Source organism: Gorilla gorilla, chromosome 5, assembly GCF_029281585.2.
Source record: "Gorilla gorilla gorilla isolate KB3781 chromosome 5, NHGRI_mGorGor1-v2.1_pri, whole genome shotgun sequence".
Taxonomy (NCBI): domain Eukaryota; kingdom Metazoa; phylum Chordata; class Mammalia; order Primates; family Hominidae; genus Gorilla; species Gorilla gorilla.
The window spans coordinates 167601210-167625939 of NC_073229.2; the positions used below are offsets into that span (position 1 = coordinate 167601210).

General features: G+C 35.9%; 1 protein-coding gene across 1 annotated transcript in view; it reads left to right on the forward strand.

Moving 5' to 3' along the window:
* The window catches only part of PEX3 (peroxisomal biogenesis factor 3), a 39350-nt gene that overhangs the window by 460 nt on the left and 14160 nt on the right, over positions 1-24730 (forward strand). Inside the window, exons 2-9 of the mRNA XM_004044774.4 lie at positions 7950-8081; positions 11771-11852; positions 16987-17030; positions 19827-19951; positions 20249-20315; positions 20423-20477; positions 21026-21194; positions 23658-23728. Of these exons, the coding sequence (XP_004044822.1) occupies positions 7950-8081; positions 11771-11852; positions 16987-17030; positions 19827-19951; positions 20249-20315; positions 20423-20477; positions 21026-21194; positions 23658-23728 (745 nt within the window). The remainder of the gene's footprint in view (positions 1-7949; positions 8082-11770; positions 11853-16986; positions 17031-19826; positions 19952-20248; positions 20316-20422; positions 20478-21025; positions 21195-23657; positions 23729-24730) is intronic.

Below are 24730 nucleotides of genomic sequence, written 5' to 3' on the forward strand. Positions count from 1 at the left end.
GCATTGGGAGAAGGGGGTGGGAGAGGTGACTTTTTCTAAAATAAGGACAGGCCGGGCGATCCTAGTCTGGGATATGTAGAGGGGATTCGATCAACCGTGGGATGAAAAGGGAGGTGGCCAACCTCCAGGGTTCTCCCTTCTCTGCAGTTGAGAAATGCCTCTGCGCCCTTTGCCCTGTCACCGACTCTTAACTCTGTTTCTCACCTATCCTTTTTTCTCACGGACCTTTGGAGAACTCATCACAGTTTAAGTTTCTGTTTCAAGGCACCATTCTCTTACAGGAACTTTTTTAAAAAAATTCTGCTTTCCTGTGAGATTCTTCATTTCTCCTTGGCACTCTTGATACTTTGGCTCTCACCCTTCTCAGGAGTTTAATAATAATCTAGGGAAGTTACCTATAGGCTGCACTTCGGGTGGTGGTTAAAGTCGATTTAAATTTTTGAAAACAGCGCAGTTGTCCTAAAGGACTGAAAGATATGGATTAGATAAAGAAAAACAAATCAATATTTTAGCTCTGTTTCTGCCATTTTAGAATACAAACTATGGCAGTAAGAAAAATGCTTGAGGGATGTTGTGCAATCTTCCTCAGGATCTTCAAGGTTGGGATCATTGTAATCTAGCTGACATAACTGAGTTGCACAGGCCCAGAGGAGATTTAGAAACAGATAAGATAAAAATCTTGAGACGCTTTTCCCTCATACAATGCTCATGTGATAATATTCAGGGATTTGAAGGAGGGAATAAAAGCTTTGTGAATTATATGAAAAGGACATCTAGGAACTGTAAAAGAGGGAATTTGTTAGAACTTGAGTTTTTGAGAAATAGTCTTATCACTTATTACATGCTATGTTTACAAAAGTACTTAAAATCAAGAACAGAGTTTCCCAAAGAATTTGGTTGGCTTTTCTCTTAGTATTAGATTGTATTCTGTTCTCCCCAAACAATTTGAAATTAACAGTACGTATTAGATTGTATTCTGTTCTCCCCAAACAATTTGCAATTAATACCTTTAGCATTAATAGTTCAGATTTTGGTGATGCTTGAAAGTTTGAAACAGAGTTCTTGTTGCTGAGCCAAGGATGGTGTTTTGCATGTCTCTGAGGTCTATCACAAATCAATAATAAGCATATGTAAATTTTGAACACCTTCGAGAAATCCTTTATGTATAAAAGGTATTTTCTGATATCTTCAGTCTCTAGTATCTAATGTATATTTAAATTATCCTAAGACTACAGAGTCCATTTTATTTATAAAAGCTAAAAATATATGTGTGATTGAAGAAATACAAATAAAGTATTTTTGCGTTTACTGAAGGAAGGAAAATTATCTCTTTAGCGATCTCAGAAGGAATACTCCTTCAGCTTATGGAACAACTTTGTAGTAGATTAGAAATAATCACAGGGGAAGCAAAAGAGTATACTTAAAAGAAACTTATAATTTTTTTAAAAAAACTAACAAGAGCTTTATAGTTACAGAATAAGAGGAATGCAAAAAATAGAAAAGTTCAGACGGCCAGAAAGAGAAAATAATCCTAGCGTTTTATATCAAAAAAGGAGTCAGTCTGAAAAGAAAGGAAGAGTAGATGACCGTGGTTGGCATTTGTTTGAGTCTCATATTCTTTCTGCTTCAGGGAGAAAGTTCTACAGTGTATTAGATTTTAATTAGTCTAACTTAAGAAATACTTATCAAGTGCCTGTAATGCTGAAGGTAATATGAATGGAAATACAAGATTTATATATTTTTAATAGTAACAGCTACTATTTATTGGGTGCCCACTTTACCCTGGGCATTGTGCTAAGCACTTCCTATTTAGGCAGAATGACAAGAAGACAATTATTATTATCCCCATTCAAAAATGTGGCAGCAAGAACCCTAAGAATTTAAGAAACTTGCCTCAGGTCTCAGAATTAGTGAAGGGGAACTGGAATTCAAACCCAGGTGGGTTGGACCGCAAAGCACATTCTCTTTCCATATTATATCACTGTGCTTTCATGGCCTTTATAGTCTGATAGGAAGGAAAAGCAAGTATACATGTAATTAAGATACAGAAAAACAAGAGAGGTGAAAAAATGCTGTACAGATCACACTGGCAAGTAGCATATGCAGTTGTGAAAAATCAGGAAGAATTTCATGGAAGAAGAGACACATTTTGACAGGCTTGAAAGCTGGGTAGTATATCAACAGGCATGCTCAGAGAAGTTTGGTCATTCAATAGTGGGGGAAGTAAGTAAGTAAAACCTTGAGTAGCAGGCCTTCTTAAGTAACAATTTCTGTTTCCTCGAATTTTGGGTGGGTAACTAATTGGTTTACGCGTTTGTATAATTTGACCAGTTTGGGGGGTTTGGGTGTGTTCGGGTTTTGTGTTTTTTTGTTTTTTTGTTTTTCAGACAGGATCTTGCTCTGTTACCCACGCTAGAATACAATGGTGTGATCATAGCTCACTGCAGCCTTGTTTTCTCCTTTGCTAGCTTTACAATGTAAGGCAAGTAGAAAGGCTTCCTTATGAAGATTTGCCTGACATCTTCACACTTTCCTCACTCATGCGATCCTCTCACCTCAGCCTCCCAAGTAGCTAGGACCACAGGTGTGCACCATCATGTTTGGCTAATTTTTAATTATTTTGTAGAGACGGGTCTCACTACATTGCTCAGACTGGTCTTGAACTCCTGGCCTCAAGCAATCGTCCTGCCTCAGCCTCCTAAAGTGCTGGAATTACAGGCATGAGCCACTGAGCCTGGCATAATTTGACCAGTTTGTGAAAAGACTAGAGAATTGACTCCCAAACTTTGTGATGTAAGGTCTCCTTTACACTCTGAAAAATTAAGGACCCTCAAAAGCTTTCTAAATTTTATATCTATTAATAGTTATGATATTCAAAATTAAAATGAAATTTTTAAAAATATTAATTCATTTTAAAATAATAAACCTATTACATATTAACATACATAACATTTTCAAAAAATTAATGAGTGTCATTGTTTTACATTTTGCAAATCTTTTTAATGTTTGGCTTAATTGAAGAAAGCTGGATTCTCATCTCTTTCTATATTCTGTCAGTTGTGGTATCACACATCATGTAACCTCTCAATTACTCCACTGTATACTCATGAGAGAATGAGAACGAAAAAGGCAAATAACAATTTAGTATTATTACAAAAACAGTTTTGATTTTATAGACTCCCTGAAATGGTCTTAAAGACCCCGGGGTGCCCACGCCACACTTTGAGAACCATTGCACTGGAAAAAGTTTTGGAGAACAGAGAGCAACCAGATTGATATTTATTGACTTACTGGTTTCTGAAAACCTCAGAACATTGACTTGGATTTATACCTTATATCCTGTAATCTCTGGCTTCTTCGCATTTTTTATTCATTCATTCATTCATTCTGTCATTGAACAAACATTTGAATGAGAGTAAGTGACTGATCTCACTGTACTTTACTCTAGAAATACAAAGGAATAAGACAGATCCTGACTTTGAACTCATGGTACAGAAATGGAAATAAAAGTAGTATGATAGTATAGTACAAAAATAGAGCAGGGTGTTGTGGGAGCATTGATGAGAAGAAAGTGTGAAGATGTCAGGCAAAGCTCCATAAGGAAGAATTTCTACTTAAGTTGTAGAGCTAGCAAAGGAGAAAGGACACAGAAGGAAAAAGAGCAATTCAAGAGGTTCAGCAACATTGCTTTTTATGAATGAAACTGTATTTCACTATGGCTATGCAAATGAGAAGTGGCAAAAGATTAACTTGGAAAAGTAGCTAGAGTACAGATTGTGAAGGGCCTTATGAAGCCATTCTACATAATTTGGACATTATCCTTTGTATTGGTGCTTGCTAGAGTGTACTATGGATAAAAAAATCACTTAGGGAGCTTAATAAAACATAGGATCCTTTATTCCAGATTCTGATTCTTTAGGTTTAGAGTGCAGTTCAAGAATTCCTTAATTCAGCAAATATTTATTGCGTTCTAACTGAGTCCCAGTCAGAGTTTATGTACTGGGGATGCAGCATCATGCAAGATAAGACATTTGGGGGTATTTTCTTTTCTTTTCTTTTCTTTTCTTTTCTTTTTGAGACGGAGTCTTGCTCTGTCGCCCAGGCTCGAGTGCAGTGGCTCGATCTCGGCTCACGGCAAGCTCCGCCTCCCGGGTTCACGCCATTCTCCTGCCTCAGCCTCTTGAGTAGCTGGGACTGCAGGCACCCGCCACCACGCCCGGCTAATTTTTTTTTTTTTTTTTTTTTTTTTGTATTTTTAGTAGAGACGGGGTTTCACCATGTTAGCTAGGATGGTCTCGATCTCCTGACCTCGTGATCCGCCCACCTCGGCCTCCCAAAGTGCTGGGATTACAGACATGAGCCACCGCGCCCGGCCCATTTAGGGGTATTTTCAAGGAGTGTCTTTAAAGGCTACATTTTTAATTGTCCCAAGTGATTCTAATGTAAGTGGAACAGGGAAACCACATTAAGAAATGATGGCAAGATGTTGAAGGATTCCAAAAACATGAGTGATATGCGATTTATGTTTTAGAAAATCACTTTGCATATATGAGATGGGTTAAACAGGTGTGTGACCAGAAACTGAAGAGTTAGGGACCTATTGAACCAGTTCAAGAGCATTAATTTTTAGGGTCTAAGTGGTGACAGTGATAAAGAAGTTGTAGATAATTGGCAAGATTTAGAAAATGTGTCTGAAATAGAATCAGAATACTGTAGTAGGATTTTGTGATCTGTTGGATTGGGAACAATAGGTTATTTTCAAACTTTTTTTGAAATTATTAACCTTGTGAAATAGTTTCATTGTAGGGATTTTCATCCAGAAAGAGAAGACTAAGAGATGGTTTTAAAACAACTGAATTGTGGAAAGACTAGAAGTCTTATTTTACTAGTAATGTTATTAATGGAAAACTCAAAGCATTTGACATTTATTTTTTAAGGTATTTAGTAAATATTTTCATTGTTAATACATAAAGTCATAGCTACAAAAGAAACATTAAAGCTCATATAATCCCAGTCTTTCATATTATGGATGAAGAAATTTAGACACAGAGGGAGGAAGGGACTTTCTCAAAAGTCACATAACTACTTGATACCAGAGACGTCAATATCTCCTGTTTTCCAGGCTAGGCTGCCAGTCGAGTATATAGATAGTCATGAGCTCCATGTTTTAGCTAATGAATTACCTGTCCTCATTCTTATTTTTCTAAGGGAACAAATCTGACAAAATCAGAATTTATGAGCCTGGATGAATTAGACCTTGTATAAGAACTTAGTTCAGTGCTAAAATCAAGAAAAATAATGGATTGTGTGATTTTAGCCTGATTTCCAAGTACCACAAAATGGGCGGCTTAAGCAACAGAAATGTATTATCTTACAATCCTGAAATTTAGAAGTCTAAGATCAGGATTGGTTCCTTCTGCAGAGTGTAAGGGAAAGATCTATTCCAGCCCTCTCACCATGGCTCATAGATAGGCATCTCCTCTGTTTTTGCTTTGTCTTCCCTCTGCAATTGTCGATGTCCAAGTTTCCTTTTATAAGGACAAGTCTTATTGAATTAGGACCCACCCTAATGACCTCATTTTAACTTGATTACCACTGTAAAGATTCTATTTCCAAATAAGGTCACATTCTGAGGTGTTGGGGCTCCCATGGCAATTCATTTTCTTTTTTAGTTTAGTTAGAATATCAAAGTGTGGCTAACTAACTACTCTGTAATGTTCACATTCTCATTTCACGTTCAGGAAAATTTCACACTCAGGAAAACTGACTTCCCCTCAGATATAGACCAAATGTACACACTTATATCATACTGCCTATGCTGAAATGTGTTAAACAGCAGTTCCTAAAAAAAATCATCAGATTTGTTGAGACTCTGATTAAAGCAGTGGACCTTCTCCCCAGAGAAACACACCAATCAAATTTACTATTGTTAAAGAAAAAAGTTCTTAGCTGTGCAAAAAGTGTCATCTTAGTGTTGATTTTACAATATAATTTGAGAAATAATCATTTTGCATGTAACTTTCAGTAAGCTGTTGTGCAAATAAGATACAAACAATTCCTTCAGATCTATTATGTCAGAATTGCCTGTCATAGAGTAACTTTGTGAAATGTAAGTCAGTTTCCTTTGTTGGTATTGTAGCACTATCATCAGTTTCTTTAGAATGGAGTACAGGAAAGGTAGCCATGTAGCCACTTGTATGAACTCTCATTTCTTCTTTAAGCTTGGTTATAATACATTAATTGCATATAAACATAGCAACAGCAATCATACTGGAGTTCTAATTGTTTTTAGCACATACCCTTTTACTGAACTACTATTTTTAAGAATATGTAATATCTTATCAGTTCACCTATAGCACCTGTATTAGTGAAAATAATTCAGGATATGTATTTGTTTTGCAGTTGCTAGAGGGCTACCCACTTTCTACCTGTGACAGACCAAATCTAATTACTTAGGTCATGCACAATTCTTAGGTTATGTTTAGTAGATACTGGGGGTCACAGACAGTGGGAGGTAGGTGAGCATTAGTTAATTCCTTACAGCCTTGCTCTCAGGTTATAATGAAACCAAGTTCTGGCACGCTTAAAAACATCTACTGGCAAACAGAGATTAAAAGTAACACAACCTGTTCTGTAAGCTTATTGAAGTCCCCGTGTTCTGTCCGTGTTTCATGCTACCGCAGAACTGCTTATAAAAGATTTACCTGAAGAAAATGCAACAATATTCTAGCTGTAGGATTTGGTTGGCTACCTGGTTAACTCAGTTGACTAAGAATCCTTTGAACTAGCGGCTAAGGATCCCAGGCAAAGGTGAAGGACTTGCTTGATTCGTATATTCTAGTTCATACGAATATTACTAAAATGTTTTAGCTAGTCCAGTATCTTGAAAACCATTAATTTAATCTATGAAAATCATTCCTGATAATCATTATGCTAATTAAAAATATTTGGTGCTGATCAGTGATAAAAGCTAGTTGAAGAGCTTAAGCTTTGGAATGTGGCTTTTGATCAAGTGTGGCTAACTAACCACTCTGGAATGTTCACATTCCCAGCTAGGAAAACTGACTGCCCCTCAGATATAGACTAAAATGTACACATATATATCATACTGCCTATGCTGAAATCTGTTAAATCACAGGCCACATGACACCATCTATACTCTTATCCTGTGGTGTTAGAATTTAGGAGTTTCTGTACCCTCTTCCCTCTTTCTTTTCCAGTTAAGTTACTAATTTTTAGATGAGAGAGTTGTATTTTCTCTCCTTATCTCAAAGAGATTTTTCTAACACATGGATGGATAAATAGACTTCTGCCTGACTAACTACCTTTCTTTCATTGTTCCTTTTAAAATTTTTATCTTATATTTTTAAAAAGTATTTTGTGTTCATTGAAGAAAATATAGAGGATAAAATGACCTGTCATCCCACCATTCAGCAATGATCATTGTTTATTATATTTTAGAAATTAAAACTCACCTATTTTTTGTATCTGTTTCCATTAAAAAAAGTAAAATTTCTGGGATCTTATTTTATCACCTAACAGTATAACGTGGATATTTCCTTGAGTCATTATTTAGCAATGTGGTTTTTAATAACTACATAAGATTTCATTGTATGGCTAGACTATCATTTATTTAAACAATTCTCCATTGCTGGACATGTAGAATATCTCTAGTCTACTAGTAAAGGCACTGCCAGACTTTTTAGATTTAATTCCTTTCCCTTATTCAAACCTGGTCCTTATGTGCCCATCACTTCCTCTGTCATTGGCTGTAAAAATGCTAATTTCCTTTTCTTTGGGCCAGTCTTACAAAATTCTTTATTTAGGTTTTAAAAATGTAATTTTAGCTATCCACTAATATAAAACTTATAATTACATAAAGTAGGTTAAAAATACTGTGTAGAATTTTTGGTACTCTAATGAATATAGTACTTTTTTAATGATTGTAGGAGTATATATTCTGGGGAAATATGGACAGAAGAAAATCAGAGAAATACAGGAAAGGGAGGCTGCAGAATACATTGCCCAAGCACGACGACAATATCATTTTGAAAGTAACCAGAGGACTTGCAATATGACAGGTAAGACAGAGAAATATTTATACATGTGTAAAGTTGTTTGACGGTTGTATTAATTTGCATATCACCGGGATCAAATTTAGAGGAAAAGGCAAAGAAAAGATGGTAAATCTAGCAAGTGTTTGAATGATTTAACTGAATTACATCATTTTAATGTGAATTTTAAAAATCAGTTCATTCATTTTATTTATTCATTCAGCAAATACTTGTATCCAGGCCTGGGGAAGCAGGAAGTGAACAACAACAACAAAAAGCCCCTGACCTTTGGAGTTTATATTCTAGGGAGAGGAAAAGATGATAAACAACAAATAAGTAACTTTAGGCAGTGATGGCTGCCATATGGAACATAAAGCCATGTGAGGGCTGGAACGTTCTTTAAGACAGGGGATCAGTAGAGTCAGGTTTCTTTGAGGTAACATTTGAGCAGAAACCAAATGTTACAATGGAGGGAGCCATGTGAAATGCCTGAGGCGGGAACAAGCTTGGTACTCTCAGGACACAGCAAAAAGGCCATGTAGCTAGAGCAGAATGAACAATGGCAGTGATAGGAAACAAGGCTGCAGAAGTAGGCTTGATCCCATCGGGCCTATGGGCCATAGGAAAGAGTCATTAAGTTTATTAAATTTACAGTAGGCAACTATAGACCTGTGAGTCATCCACAATAGTATACACTCAGGCAATGTTAATTAATGGCAATAATTTAACCTCCAGAGCTAGAAACATAGTCCTGGGAGAATGCCATCACAAAATCAACCTGCCCATATTTGAAGAGAACAGTGTGTCCTAACTGGCATAACTGAAGAATTAGTTCTCAAATCCATGCAAAGCCTGTTTTTCTTTTCTATTGTTTAAAGCTTACTCATCTCTCTAACATTCTTTCAAGAACAATTAATTTAGAAAGAATTTATAAAGGTACATTCTCCTTATTTAATTTTAAAATTAGAAATTTTTTAGAGTTAAAGGCCTTTATTATTAGTTTACTTACCTCATTTTACTTGAGGCTGAGATTAAGAAGGGTAAGAGGCACATCCAAAATTACAATTGGAGTATGATTTTTAATATTTGAAGTAGTAATACTCAGAAAAATACCTTCATTCTGCAAAGCGAATAGTAATCATAAATACTATACATAATGACAATTCTGAGAGTAAAATGAACATTATAAAAGCCACTTCATAAATGTTTTGTGAGGCCGTGATGAGATAATGCCTATAAAGTGCTTGATGTGTGATAAATACTTGGTAAATGATAACTTTTTAAATTGACATTTAGCATGCAATATATTGGCACTGCCTAGGACATTTTAATGAATTTTTAGAGAATGGTCCATTTCTGGTTATTATTTGAATTTTCAAAAAATAATAAAATGGGCCAGGCGTGGTGGCTCACGCCTGTAATCCCAGCACTTTGGGAGGCCGAGGCTGGTGGATCACCTGAGGTTAGGAATTTGAGACCAGCCTGACCAACATGGAGAAACCCCATCTCCACTAAAAATACAAAATTAGCCGGGCGTGGTGTTGCATGCCTGTAATCCCAACTACTTGGGAGGCTGAGGCAGGAGAATCACTTGAACCTGTTAGGTGGAGGTTGCGGTGAGCCGACATCACACCATTGCACTCCAGCCTGGGCAACAAGAGTGAAACTCTGTCTCAAAAAAAAAAAAAAAAAAAAGTAAAATGTAGCTGCTGGGGTCTTAAAATACATCTCAGTTTGACATGGACCCTTGTGTCAGTTTGGGTCCCCTGGGAAGCAGATGCTAGGATGGGATTAGATGTACAAGAGATCTACTAGTAGAAATGCCTGTAAAGGATAAAGGGGAAGGGAGGCAGGAGAAGGCAAGCGAAGCGTTTAGGCCACAGTGCAGGTCTGACATTTGTGAAGGGAAAAAGACAAGGAAGGAAGAAAGATTAGGCAAGAAGAGTCTCAGACTACAGCACAGTTCTAAGAAAGCATTGGGAGACCATGAAGAGTCTGCAAGCCAAAGTTTCTGGTAGAGGAGACCTGCAGAAATGGGCCTGCTTTACTGTGCCCATCCAAGCAGTGTCATTGGCTGGGAGCAGTGCAAACATGGTGATGGATCCAGAGCAGTGGCAGATGGGGTTGTCAATTATGTATGCTCCTCCAGCAAAAGATAGGGGTCACACGTTTCCATGATGCAACCCTAAGATGAACAAATAGCTGACTATAGGCAATTAAAAGTAAAATATTTAATCTCTAAGAGCCAAAATATAGGTTCAGTGAAACTTTCCAAATTAGCTTTCTGCACATTCTGTGTTTTTTGTACAATTCATAACATGAGCAATGATAATGGTGTTACAAATAATATCAAATTTCTATTCCTTTGGATAAGATGTAATTGATATACTAGAAAAAAAAAGAGTGCTTTGGGGTAAATATAAGTAGTTTTCTTACCCAAGAAGTTTTCCCTTTTAGAATGTGGTGTTCATAGCCAGGTGTGGTGGCTCACACCTGTAATCCCAGCACTTTGGGAGGCAAAGGTGGGAGGATTGCTAGAGCCCAGGAGTTCAAGACAAGCTTGAGCAACATAGTGAGACCTCATCTGTACAAAAAATTTAAAACATTAGCTGGTCATGGAGGCCCACGCCTCTAGTCCTAGCTACTTGGGAATCTGAGGCAGGAGGATCGCTTGAGCCCAGGAGGTCAAGGCTGCAGTGAGCCGTGATTGCACCACTGCACTCCAGCCTGGGTGACAGTGTGAGATTCTGTCTCGAAAAGGAATGTGGTGGTCTTCATATTTTTTCATTTTGTTATCGTTACTGTTTTAGGGTTTAGAGACTCATTTTACATTTTTATATGTGTATTCCTCCATTTCTTTTTTTCTCTAATCCCATGACAGATTCTTATTCTCCGGCGTTTCTTATTCCACATGTAGAGCCATAAATAAACTCCTAAAAATCACGTGAAGTTTTTTTCCCATAGATTGCTAGTCTCATTTCATCTTCACATTATTCCTGGGAGTAAGAAACAGTAACAAACAACAGCCACTGACAAAACTAAAACTAAAACTCAGCAACTTTTAGTTTCTAACCCAGTGCACTTTTATTTATGTTATAATAAATGTTTATTGCTTTGTAGTATTACAAACAGTAAACATGTACAATAAACAGTAACAAATAATACCCACTGACAAAACTAAAACTCAGCAACTCTTAGTTCCTAACCCAGTACACTTTTGTCTAGGTTATAATAAATGTTTATTACTTTGTAGTATTTAATAAACTTTTTAAAAATTAGAATGAAAAATGAAGGAAAAAGTATAGCTGAATATAAAAATGCTTTTGATCATTGTCATTAAATCAGAAGTAAACACTTTTGTAAAAAATTTGGAGAGTATGGAAAAGAGAAAAAAGGAATTGTTCATAATCCATAGCTCAAAGACCACCACTGTTAAAATCTGAGAATAATTCTTTCTATTGTTTCTTCTGTGTGTACTTGTGTTGCTGTGATCATAATGTTTATATAATTTAGTTAAATTACATAAGCAGATAAATGATTTGTTAGGATATAATCGTTTTATAATAATAATAATAATTTGAATCGTGTAGCCCTGACTTTCCCTTCTGACTCTTGCTAGTTGCTAGCCCTATCATATAGCCTAAAACAATGCGCATTTCTTAGTGAGGGCAGTCATATCACTTGTGACCTTTTATATTTTTTTGTTTGTATTACAGTGCTGTCCATGCTTCCAACACTGAGAGAGGCCTTAATGCAGCAACTGAATTCCGAGAGCCTCACAGCTCTGCTAAAAAACAGGTAAATGCAAGTTACAGCATTTTCTGTTTAAGCACTACACTTAAAGTTTATAGAATGAACTGATACACTTTTCAAAAATCTTTGTTATTTTTCTATCTAATGAAAGTTTATATAGGCTCAGTAAGAAAAATACTAACTATATCATTTAACCCACATTTAATTTTGTCTATGCTCTACTTTTTTGCATAAAGCATTCAAGGCAATGATATTTGTATGTATTGTTTTTCATATAAATAGACCTTATAGCACTTTGAAATTGTTCACAAATTTAATTATGCAGTGCTTGTGAAATGTGTTCCTGAACCAGATGCTGTGAAGCTAACAAAGTTACGTTAAATATTGTGCTTCTTTCTGAAAGAGCTTACGGTGTAATACAGCATGTGAACATACGTTTTAAATAAATAAGATATACAGGACTTATATCTTAAATTACTAACAAAATGAAATACAAACATAACATGAGCATGCAATACTAATAATTTACATTGCCATGGCAGTTTGCTGTTTCCAAAAGCACTTTCACATATGTAACGTTGTATATTGCATGTAGCATGTGTTGGGGTATTGTAATTTGGTATGATACTGTATTAGTTTGAGAAGACTACCAGCAGGAAATGGCTTCTTATTTTGATGACAATGATGGGAGGGTGGGCAGGGAAATGGTTTCACTAAATAAATGTTAATCATTGTGGCCTTCCTAAAATAATCACTTGCCTTTAATCACCCTTCAAATAGCCAGGGGAAAAGTAGTTCTATTTCTAAACTGTCTCACTGTGCTAGCCCTGGTGCTAGGTACCTTCCATATATGCTCCCACTTAATTTACACAATATCCCTGTGAGGCAGTTACTATTACTCATTTTGCAGTAGGAATTGAGTGCTCAGACAGGCTACATAACAAGTGGGGAATTTTTTTTAAAAACACTTACTATATTCAGAGAATACTTCCCAAAATAACAGTGGATTTGTGTACTTGAGATTTCTTTTATCTGGTTAAAACAGAATGCTAGTGATGAGGGGTTTTCCATTTTAAATTTCTTCATTCTTAGAGGTAGACAGACCTTCCTTCCTTCTTACAGATAGAAGGTTTAGCTTATAAATTAGTTCATACAGTTTTATGAAGAAGAAACATATAAGCAGATTGCTTTTGATCAAATAAATAATTACCATTTGTGTGTACATAGGTAGGAATTGAAAAGAAGTAGATTTTAATTTCCTTTTTGTCATGATGAGAAGGCAAGACAAATTAAATAAGTGAATAGTATTTTTATACAAGCAACATAATACAGATAAAATAATCGTGGTGGCATTCTTCCTTCTTGGTGAATCTGTTTCCTGCAAGGCCCTATGTTCCATGTGCTTTAGGGGATTTAATAGTTAAGATCAAGTCTCTTTAAGACCTTTTCATCCAAAGGAGGAAGTAGACTAAATAAATTATCGTAATTCTGGACATATTTAGTGCAATGACAGAAAGTAAAAGGAAAATTTAGGAGTATCAAAAAAACCAAGGGATTAATTTTGATAGATTATCCTGGACAGCTTTAAAGAAAAGATGTGATTCTTTTTTTCTTAATCGGTACACAGGGAGGAGAATTTCTTAAATTCTGGAGAATTTAAGGTGGGCCACAGTTCTCCTTATTCAGTTTCCTCTTTAAATATCTCAATGTTACTTCTTCTTGGCTTTCTTTTGATTTGAAATTACTATTTGTAATTTGGTGGGGGGAGAAGGGTAATATCCATTTGAAAAATATTTGCATAAATAAGGGCTTGATCCCTTACAAAGTGTCATTAAATAAGGCCTCCAATCTTATGACTGCTTTTATATTAATTTTATATGAGACTCTGGTCTCATATAAGCCTGTTAAGGAAGTTTTTTTTTCTTTAAACTATTTGTGATAATAACTAAGATAATAACTAATGAGAAATAAGTAGATGATTTGATAGTCTTATTTTGCCAACTTCATAACAGCAAATAAACAGTTATCACTGTTTTTGATATTTGGCACTCTTCTTGAAGACTGATAATGGCAATGAAGTTTCAGTGGCAAAAACAAAAAAATCTTAAACATCCTCCATCATAAGACAAGTAGAACACTTTGAGAAGATTCGTTTAATTCTCTTTACTTTTTATTTCTCCATGAAGGTATTTTAGTGACATTAAAGAGTCTGGTTGTATTTAACTTGCAGTTGATTTCCATCAAACAAATCATTTGAAAGGAATATTTGCGTTGAAGGTACTTTTCTCTGTTCTACATAGATTTGGAATCTTTTATGTAGATTTTGGAGTTTTTTAAAAAAAAATAGCATCAGTATTTAAAAATCTACTTTTAAGGTCTAATAATGTTAAGTGTAAACATGAAGAAATGTCCTGGGTAACTATTACTGTCTTCTCCCACCAAAATCATCCCAAATAAAATACAGTTTTTTGTTCGTTTGGTTTTGGTTTTTTTTTAGATAGAGTCTTACTCTGTTGCCCAAGCTGGAGTAGTGGCACAATCATGGCTCACTACTAAGCACTTTCTATATTGAAATTTTCGGAACCACTGTTTTCTTATCTTTTTTCTTTTAGAATTTTTATAAGAAGTACTTAGAAATTTTTCTGAGGGAGCATTCAAAAAGAGATATGAGTCACTTATGATACATTAAATACCTCACCTTTGAATTGTGGTTGATTCCCAGTTTAATCTGAATACATATGACATTCTGCCATGAGTCTTGAACACTAGATTAGATTAAGGTTGCAGCAGTGTCTTGCATGAGTTACTCAACACATTTTCTGAACCTGTGCCATCTAGGAAAGAGGTAACTGAAACTATAGAGTCTGCTCATTTGCAAAGAAAGACAAGAAGCTAGTAGTATCTTTAAAATTGTAATAGTAACTCAATTTCTTGTTGGAATGCAAATTTATGTCTGAAAGTAATAATAAATATGGACTTGTATTTTCTATATCTGTGGTTTTTTTTATTTCATGTTTTCTAGTAATTTATTTTTATTGTATTTAACAAAAGTGCTGCTCTGTGACAGATTGGAAAGGAAAAGGAAAAAAAATGGATCCTTCCACTAGCGGTTTGAAAAGCACTAAACTACCTCCACATAGTACATCCATACAATGGTGTACTATACGTTGGTTAGAAGAGAAAAGTGGCTACCATCTGTATACAATAGTCCCATCCACCTTATCCATGGTTTCACTTTCCAAGGTTTCAGTTAGCCATGACAACCATGGTCTAAAAATATTAAATGGAAAATTCCAGAAATAAACAATTCCTAAGCTTTCAGTTGTGTGCCATTGTGAATAACATGAAGAAATCTCCCTTTGTCCAGCGGATCCATGCTGTAGATGCTATCTACCTGTTAGTCACTTAGTAGCCATCTTGGCCATCAGATTGGATGTTGAGGCATTGCAGTGCTTTGTGTTTAAGGAACCTTTATTTTACTTAATAATGGCCCCAAAGTGCCAGAGTAATGATGCTGGCATATTACGGTTGTGCTATTTTATTGTGAGTTATTGTTGTTAGTTTTTTACACTGCCTAGTTTATAAATTAAACTTTATCATAGGTATATATGTATAGGATAAAACATAGTATATGTAGGGGTTGGTACTATCTTCAGTTTCAGGCATCTACCGAGGGTCTTCAAACGCATCCCCCAAGGATAAGAAGGGACTACTGTAGTACTATGGAATGATTTCCACAAGATATATTGCTATATTTTTAAAAAGGTAAAGAAAAATGTGTATAATATTTTTCACTTATCTAAGGGGGCAGATATAAATGTATATATACATATTCGCTTATATAAAGCAAAACAATGGAAAGTTTAAGCATTTTTTAAGTCGTCACCTATGAAGAAGGGAGAAAATGAAGGGGGTTAGGAACAGACTTTTTTGAATATACCGTATTATATAAATTTGACTTGGGAACCATATAAATATTTAATATTATAAAACTATAGTGTTTAAAAAATAATGTCCAAAAATATATAGTACCATAAATCAAATTAACCTAAATATGATTCTTGTTGGTAGTGTAACTACAAAGACAGAAACTGTGCTAAATTACTTTGAAACAGAAATTTCATGTATATCCTTAGTAGGATATATACTCTTCACACACAAAGAATTGGAAAAACAGAAACCTTAAACTCTTTTACACTGAGACTGTTGTGTATAGAGTGAGGGATGAAGCAAATTAGTAATTATGTTGCTTTCACCTATTTTTTATGTGGACAAAAAGAAACACAGATGTAAGATCAATGAGATTAAGTTAAAAACCTTTTGACTAATTTTAGACTAATTTTCTAAATTTTGACTAATTTAGAAATATCAGTATGAATTCATGATATTACCTTTTTGATCACATGCACATATAAATAAATAAATTAATAAATAAATAAATAAATAAACATTTATTAGCTTAGTTCACTGAAAAAATCTTAGAAATAATGACCTACCCAGTAGCAATGAACATTCTGCATCGAAGGTTTTGGTCTCTACCATTTCCTGCTATGAGAAAACAGGACCCAGTGAAATTGGTGATATCAAGTCTGCAGCAAGAATTAAATGAGATGAACCCAGAATAAGTTTTCATGTCAGAAACTGTAGATACTATAAAAGACTAATAAAAGATCATACAAATCAAAAGGATTCAGGAGGCAATGTGAATAGTCTTCCAGAAGTGAAAGATGGGCAGTTTGAACATCGATAGAGATAATAACTACAGTGGATTGATACACATGAAATATATGTGTAAATTCATGTGTTTATGATCGTAAAACAAAAAAAACACTTCATATTTACCTTTGAAGGATTATAGGACCTACTTCATTATTTCTAAAACAGCAAGTTAGGGAAAAGAAAGAAATATTTCCTCTGCATTTCCTATATGATTTTGTAATCTATCTATACATAACACTCAAGGAGAAAAAGATTGTAGGAATATATACCAGTTAAAGTGGTTGTTATTGATTACTGGAATTAAAATTTTTTTTTACCGTATTTTGTGGGCTTGCTTTTCTGCAGTTATGCTGTGTTGCTTTTAATTTTTTTAAAAAGTAAATATAGATCTATAAAATTCAGAGTTTTCTATTAGATTATCTAGATTATTATTTTCATATTTTTTAATTTTGTTCTTTAGGCCTTCAAACAAGCTAGAAATATGGGAGGATCTGAAGATAATAAGTAAGCCTGCATATTCTGTGTGACAGCACGTCCTTAAAATATTTATAAAGGGAAATGTTTGCATTCTATTAGGATGACTCTTCTTTACCTGCCTTTTAGAATTGTTGTTAGTATTAAATAATATAGTACAGGTAAAGCAAATAGATCAATGTCTGGTCATAGAAGGCATTCAGTAAATGTTAGTGGTAATGCTATTGTTATTATGATGATGATGGTAGGTAAAATTGTCCTAGACTACATATGCCTTTATTAGGTACTGATATCTCTAATGTACTTTAAAAGAAGTTTTTATTCCAATCCAGATCATAGATTTACTTTGATATTGTATTGTAAATTTTTGTTAGTGATAAAAAATTGAAACAAAAAGCTAAACTAGGGCCTACATATCTGCTTGTCTCAGAACTGTTATCCTGTTTTCCCATCCATTCAGCTAATCCTTGTCAACAGAATGATGCTTAAGCCTTGCCTATTTGTTTTTTGTTGTTGTTGTTGTTGTTTTCATTTTTATTATACTTTAAGTTCTAGGGTACATGTGCACAACCTGCAGGTTTGTTACATATGTATACATGTGCCATGTTGGTGTGCTGCACCCATTAACTCATCATTTACATTAGGTATATCTCCTAATGCTATCCCTCCCCTCTCCCCCAACCCCACGACAGGCCCCGGTGTCGACAGGCCCCAGTGTGTGATGTTCCCCACCCTGTGTTCAAGTGTTCTCATTGTTCAATTCCCACCTATGAGTGAGAACATGTGGTGTTTGGTTTTCTGTCCTTGCAATAGTTTGCTCAGAATGATGGTTTCCAGCTTCATCCATGTCCCTACAAAAGGACATGAACTCGTCCTTTTTTGGGGCTGCATAGTATTCCTTGGTGTATATGTGCCACATTTTCTTAATCCAGTCTATCATTGATGGACATTTGGGTTGAGTTCCAAGTCTTTGCTATTGTGAATAGTGCTGCAATAAACATATGTGTGCATGTGTCTTTATAGCAGCATGATTTATAATCCTTTAGGTATATACCCAGTAATGGGATGGCTGGGTCAAATGGTATTTCTAGTTCTAGATCCTTGAGGTATCACCACACTGTCTTCCACAATGGTTGAACTAGTTTACAGTCCCACCAACAGTGTAAAAGTGTTCCTATTTCTCCACATCTTCTCCAGCACCTGTTGTTTCCTGACTTTTTAATGATCGCCATTCTAACTGGTGTGAGATGATATCTCATTGTGGTTTTGATTTGTGTTTCTCTGATGGGCAGTGATGATGAGCATTTTTTCATGTGTCTGTTGGCTGCATAAATGTCTGCTTTTGAGAAGTGTCTGTTCATATCCTTTGCCCACTTTTTGATAGGGTTGTTTGATTTTTTCTTGTAAATTTGTTTAAGTTCTTTGTAGATTCTGGACGATAGCTCTTTGTCAGATGGGTAGATTGTAAAAATTTTCTCCCATTCTGTAGGTTGCCTGTTCACTCTCATGGTAGTTTCTTTTGCTGTGCAGAAGCTCTTTAGTTTAATTAGATGCCATTTGTCCATTTTGGCTTTTGTTGCCATTGCTTTTGGTGTTTTAGTCATGAAGTCCTTGCCCATGCCAATGTCCTGAATGGTATTGCCTAGGTTTTCTTCTGGGGTTTTTATGGTTTTAGGTCTAACATTTAAGTCTTTAATCCATCTTGAATTACTTTTTGTGTAAGGTGTAAGAAAGGGATCCAGTTTCAGCTAAGCCTTGCCTATTTGAAAACAAACCTCTCTAGTTCCCTGTAGTTCCTTTCAGCTTTTATACTTCCTTTTCTGGGGGGTGAGGGGAGATGGAGTCTTGCTCTGTTGCCAGGGTGGAGTGCAGTGGTGCAATCTTGGCTCTCTGCAACCTCCGCCTCCTGGGTTCAAGCGATTCTCTTGCCTTAGCCTCCTGAGTAGCTGGCTCTACAGGTGCGTGCTGCCATGCCCAGCTAATTTTTGTATTTTTGGTAGAGACAGGGTTTTACCATGTTGGCCAGGATGGTCTCAATCTCTTGACCTTGTGATCCGCCCGCCTCGGCCTCCCAAAGTGCTGGGATTACAGGCATGAGCCACCGTGCCTAGCCTATGCTTTCTTATAATCCTTATGACCAAGATTTCTACATTCCCTTTCTTCTCTTCACTCCCTCATGCTTTGATGCACTACAGCCCTGCAGCCTGGCTTCCACACCTGTGTCTTCACCTAAGCAGGTCTCTCAAGCGTCAGTAACAACTTCTGTGTTACCAGATCTGCTGGACATTTTCCTTCTGCTAGGACTCTCGGCAGCAGTCAACACCTTCACTCTCTCCTCTGTTTTGAACACCCTGTCCTAAGCTACTGGGAGGCCTGTCTTACCAAGCTTCCCCAGTCTTTCTGTACTTTCCTGTAGTCCTTAAACAGGCTCATCCTCCTCGGGCTGCCGTTGAAGGCTAGAGTTCTTCCACACTCAGCCTTCTTCTCTTACTTGAAAATAGCTCCATTGAAAACTGAGAGTTCTGAAGCTACAATTCTTTGTGCTTCCCAGACTTTTCCTTGTTTTCCTTTCTAAGCTAATAGTATATACCTCTTTCACCTAATATATTTCATTGGTTATTGTTTCAATTAAGGGATCATACCTAATTTTTATTAAACAATTGTGAGGAGAGACTGAAATATTTTGAATTGATATATTTTTATACTAGAAACAGTTGTAAATATGTTTTTAAAAGTCATCTTATGAAAAAATAACCTTAGGATGGTTCGTGATTTTACACATTTGTATTAATCACAGTACCAAATGGTTTTCTTTTCTCTGTGAAGGTTTCACAAGAAGTATTGTGGCTGTATACAGTACCTGTATGCTGGTTGTTCTTTTGCGGGTCCAGTTAAACATAATTGGTGGATATATTTACCTGGATAATGCAGCAGTTGGCAAAAATGGCACTGTAAGTTTAATAGACTTAAATAGACATTGTTCTTTCCCTCAGGAGGTTCAAAGTTTAACTTATTTATCCTGATAACAATTTCTATGAAATAAATATTTTTATATTTCATGTGATTGTGAACTTTTAGTATTATGAATAATTTTTATATGTTGAAACTAGAATTTTTGGTATGTTAAAAATTACTATTTTTCCCGTCATTTCAGATCTTGAAAAATCTCAGCCAAAGTTATATTGAAAACATTTCTTATTTACCAGTTTAAAACTTGGATAATTGAACTGTATTTCTGTTTTATACAGACAATTCTTGCTCCCCCAGATGTCCAACAGCAGTATTTATCAAGTATTCAGCACCTACTTGGAGATGGTAAGATTCTTATTTGTGACTTTTATACTAATTTTAATTCATTTATTTTTATTATTGAGGAATTTTTAAACTAAGCAAAGCTTTTAGGTTTGTTTTTTCTTTAATAGGCCTGACAGAATTGATCACTGTCATTAAACAAGCTGTGCAGAAGATTTTAGGAAGGTAAGGCATTTTTCTTTGACTTTTCTGACTTCTTGATTCTAATGAGTGAAAGAAAATTAGAATTGTTCTAGTGAAACCAGTGACTTGACAAACGGTGATTTGTGAAACTCTTTGTAATATAATCAGATACCATCCTAGGATATTGCATTGTGGGATCCATTTTCTTTATCTTTTTTTTTATACAGAGGGGGAAGTTTTAATGTTTCATTGTTAATTGATTGATTTCATACAAATCAGAAATATCTGGGTCATGAGATAAAAGACCTACTTTAAAATCTGCCTCTGAGGCTTTTACCTCCCATTTATACTAGTAATATCTATAATTACAGTAGGAATTCTCTTATGGAATCCAGAGAAATACTTTTCTTGGCTCTGTAGTAGTGGCCCTTAACTAGTGGCTGATTTCGTAATCCATTCTATTCCAGTCAGCAGTTACAGGTGTAAGCAGAAGAAACAGGATTTTAGATAGTAGCCTGTTAAGAAAAGAGTGTATATAGGATGTGTTGTATAGTTTCTATTTATCCCAATTCCCTTTTCTCTGTTTCTAGTGTTTCTCTTAAACATTCTTTGTCCCTTTTGGACTTGGAGCAAAAACTAAAAGAAATCAGAAATCTCGTTGAGCAGCATAAGTCTTCTTCTTGGATTAATAAAGATGGATCCAAACCTTTATTATGCCATTATATGATGCCAGATGAAGAAACTCCATTAGCAGTGCAGGTGCTTAATTCATAACCATTTAACCAAACCAGTTACTCTATTCTTTTAAAATTTTACTCTCTTGAAATTTTGATTTCTGAGTCTCTTGAAAGGTAAGTGATTGAAAAGCATATATTTCAATAATTGAAGTAAAACCGATTAATTTAGAAAAACAGCCATTATGAGTGATTTCTAGTAAGAAGCACTTAACAATTTTAGATATTCAGTACATTTTTATTATCAGGTATGTGACAGTAGATACTGTGATGTATTCTGGAGATGTAAAATGTGTAAGACATGTTCATTACACCTGGGGAACTGAAGATACAAATTCAACTGGTGGGCTGCAGCATATTTTTGCATCAGATCAAGTAGCAGAACATAGAGCTGAAGGTCAGGGCAAGATTATAAAGAGCTTTATATGCCAAGATAAGGAGTCTGAACTTCAATTTGTAGACAAAGAAAGGTAGATTTTAACCAGTCCAATAACACAATCACCTTTGCTTTTTAAAAAAGTTAATGATGAAAGTACAAAAATGTACTGAGGAGGTTATAGTCATCCACTTGAGAAACAATGTCTAATCCAAAATTATCAACTATAGTGTTGCTAAACACTGGTGTGTCCTGGGTAGTTGTTACATAAGTTATTCATTGATTAAAAATAATAAAAATGCCAGATTGCAGGTTATGGCTCATTTCCTAAATTAGTAGTTTTTCGTTTGTCTGCTGGTTTGCACTCATTCTTTGTAATTGGGAGAACAGCTCTTACTTGACAACTGGAAAAGCCTTAGAACAGAGAGGCCCCCTATGCCATACCTCAGCAGAGAGGCCCTGTTAGAACAGAATGCCTTGTTTTCATTGCCTGCAGGATTTCCCATTGCCAGAGACAAAGATGAACCTGTTTGGGTGCTGAGAGATCCTACATTCATGAGTAGGCCAAAAAAAAAGTTGCATCCCGTTTAAGGAAACCCTGTAACTTGAAAGATAGAGACTAAACTGATCAAACAGAACAGATGGAACAGAATTAATGAAACAGGAGACAACTTACAAAATAGAATCTCAAGGAGACGCAATAAGAGTATTAAGAAATCTTTTTAGGACTCTAAAGTAATTTACAGTTTTCAAAATTCAAAACAGGACCAAAAAGAAAACAAAAGAACAGATGAAGAGCGAAATGATGGACCAGATCTTACTGAACTGAATTAAAACCTGAAATTTAAGATTGAAAGGACACATAGAGTCTCAGACTAGATTGATGAAAAAAGACACACACGTATCCTGATAAAATCTCTTACTGATAAAAGAAAAAAGCATAGGAGATTGACGGGGAGGATCACTTGAGTCCAGGAGTTCAGGACCAGCCTGGGCAACATAGCGAGATCCTGTCTCTAAAAATTAAAATTAAAAAAATCAGTCAGATGGGCATAGTGGTGCATGGCTATAGTCCCAGCTACTCAGGAGGCTGAGGAGGAAGGATTTTTTAAGCTCAGCAGTTCGAGTCTGTGGTGTGCTATGGTTGCACCATTGCACTCCAGACTGGGCAACACCGGTCTGTCTCTTAAAAAAAAAATGCTTTGGGAGGCCAAGGCAAGAGGATGGCTTGAGGCCAGGAATTCGAGACCAGCCTGGGAAACATAACAAGACCCTACCCCTACAAAAAAAAAAAATGAAAAATTAGTATGGTGGCCCATGCCTGTAGTCCTAACTACTACTTAGGAAGCTGAGGCAGGAGGATCACTTGAGCCCAGGAGTTCGAGGTTGCCTAAGCTATGATCATGCCACTGCACTCCAGTCTGGATGACAGAGTGAGACCCTTTCTCAAAAAAATAATAATAATAAAATTAAATTTAAAAAAAAGGCCGGGTGCGGTGGTGCACGCCTGTAATCCCAGCACTTTGGGAGGCCGAGGCAGGCAGATCACGAGGTCAGGAGTTCGAGACCAGTCTGACCAATATGGTGAAACCCTGTCTCTACTAAAAATACAAATAAAAATACAAAATTAGCCGGGTGTGGTGGCACACGCTTGTAATCCCAGCTACTCAGGAGGTTGAGGCAGGAGAATCACTTGAACCTCGGAGGCAGAGGTTTCAGGGAGCCAAGATCATGCCATTGCACTCCAGCCTGGGCGACAGAGCGAGACTCCGTCTCAAAAAAAAAAAAAAAAAAAAAAAAAACCCAGACCTCTGCAAACTCAAAACCTATTTCTTCTTTGTCTGACTATACTAGAAATCTATCCAAGAAGGGCCAGATAAACAGAGCTCTTACTAAGTATAATTTTACTTTTACTCATGTCTTAAATTCTACTTATTTGCACACATAAACCATTACAGGTTTTTACTTTGGTGGGGGAGGGTCTAACTTTTTTTATTGTTGATAGAACATAGACTTAGATTTCCTAAACTCTTTATTTATGAATGTGATTAGTTTCATCATAACCCTGTGCTAATGTCTGAAAACCTTAAGTGTGACATTTTAATTCTATAGGCCTGTGGACTTTCTCCTCGAGACATTACCACTATTAAACTTCTCAATGAAACTAGAGACATGTTGGAAAGGTAGGTATACTTCATGTAACAGGAAAAATATGTGTGTATGTTGAATGTACTTGAGACTATTTTTTAGTTTTTCTTGAACAACATGGTCGGTATAATATTATATTAAAATTAAATTTTTGACTCTGTTCCCCAGCCTTTAGATAAGATTTCCTACTCAAACTGGAGGGAAGCAGGGATTTCTTAGGGTAACTCAGCTACTAACTCTACTATCTGAATTCATCGAGTTCCAGTCTTTTGTTTTTCCTCAGTAGGATTGTCCACTTTTTTCTTATTCAGATTTCCACCCCATCATTTCATGAAGCTCTGGAGAAGGTCATCAGTGATCTTTTGCCATATCCAATGAACCTGATGTTCATCTTACTTGACCTTTCTCTGATATTTGACACTGCCTTTCTTGAAATTCTTTGCTCACATGACTTTCATGACAGTATAATCTATATTTTTCTCCCACCTCTCAAATCATTTCTTAGATTTTTCTATCTCTGTCTTTCCTTTAAACATCAGTGTTTCCAACCTGGTGCAGTGGCTCATGCTTGTAATCCTAGCACTTTGAGTGGCCGAGGCGGGTAGATTGCTTGAGCCTAGGAGTTCAAGACCAGCCTGGGTAACATGGCAAAAACCCCATCTTAAACAAAAGAAAAAAAATTAGCCAGGCATGGTGGTGCACATCTGTGGTCCCAATTACTCGGGAGGCTGAGGTGGAAGGATCACCTGAGCCCTGGCAGGTTGAGGCTATGGTGAGCCGTGATTGCACCACTGTACTCCAGCCTGGGCAACAGAGTAAGATCCTGTCTCAAACAAACAAAACAAAACAAAAAAAGCCATCAGTGTTTCCTAGGTATTTGTTCTTTCTTCATTGGCAACTGCCTCCCAGGCAATGTTTTATACTCCCATTACTTTACTATGCTAGTAGTTAAAGCCAAATGTATAGCCCTAGTCCTCCACCCTCAGGAGCTTGTCTGGATTGAAATTTCTACACTTCATAGATAGAAATAATTTGTT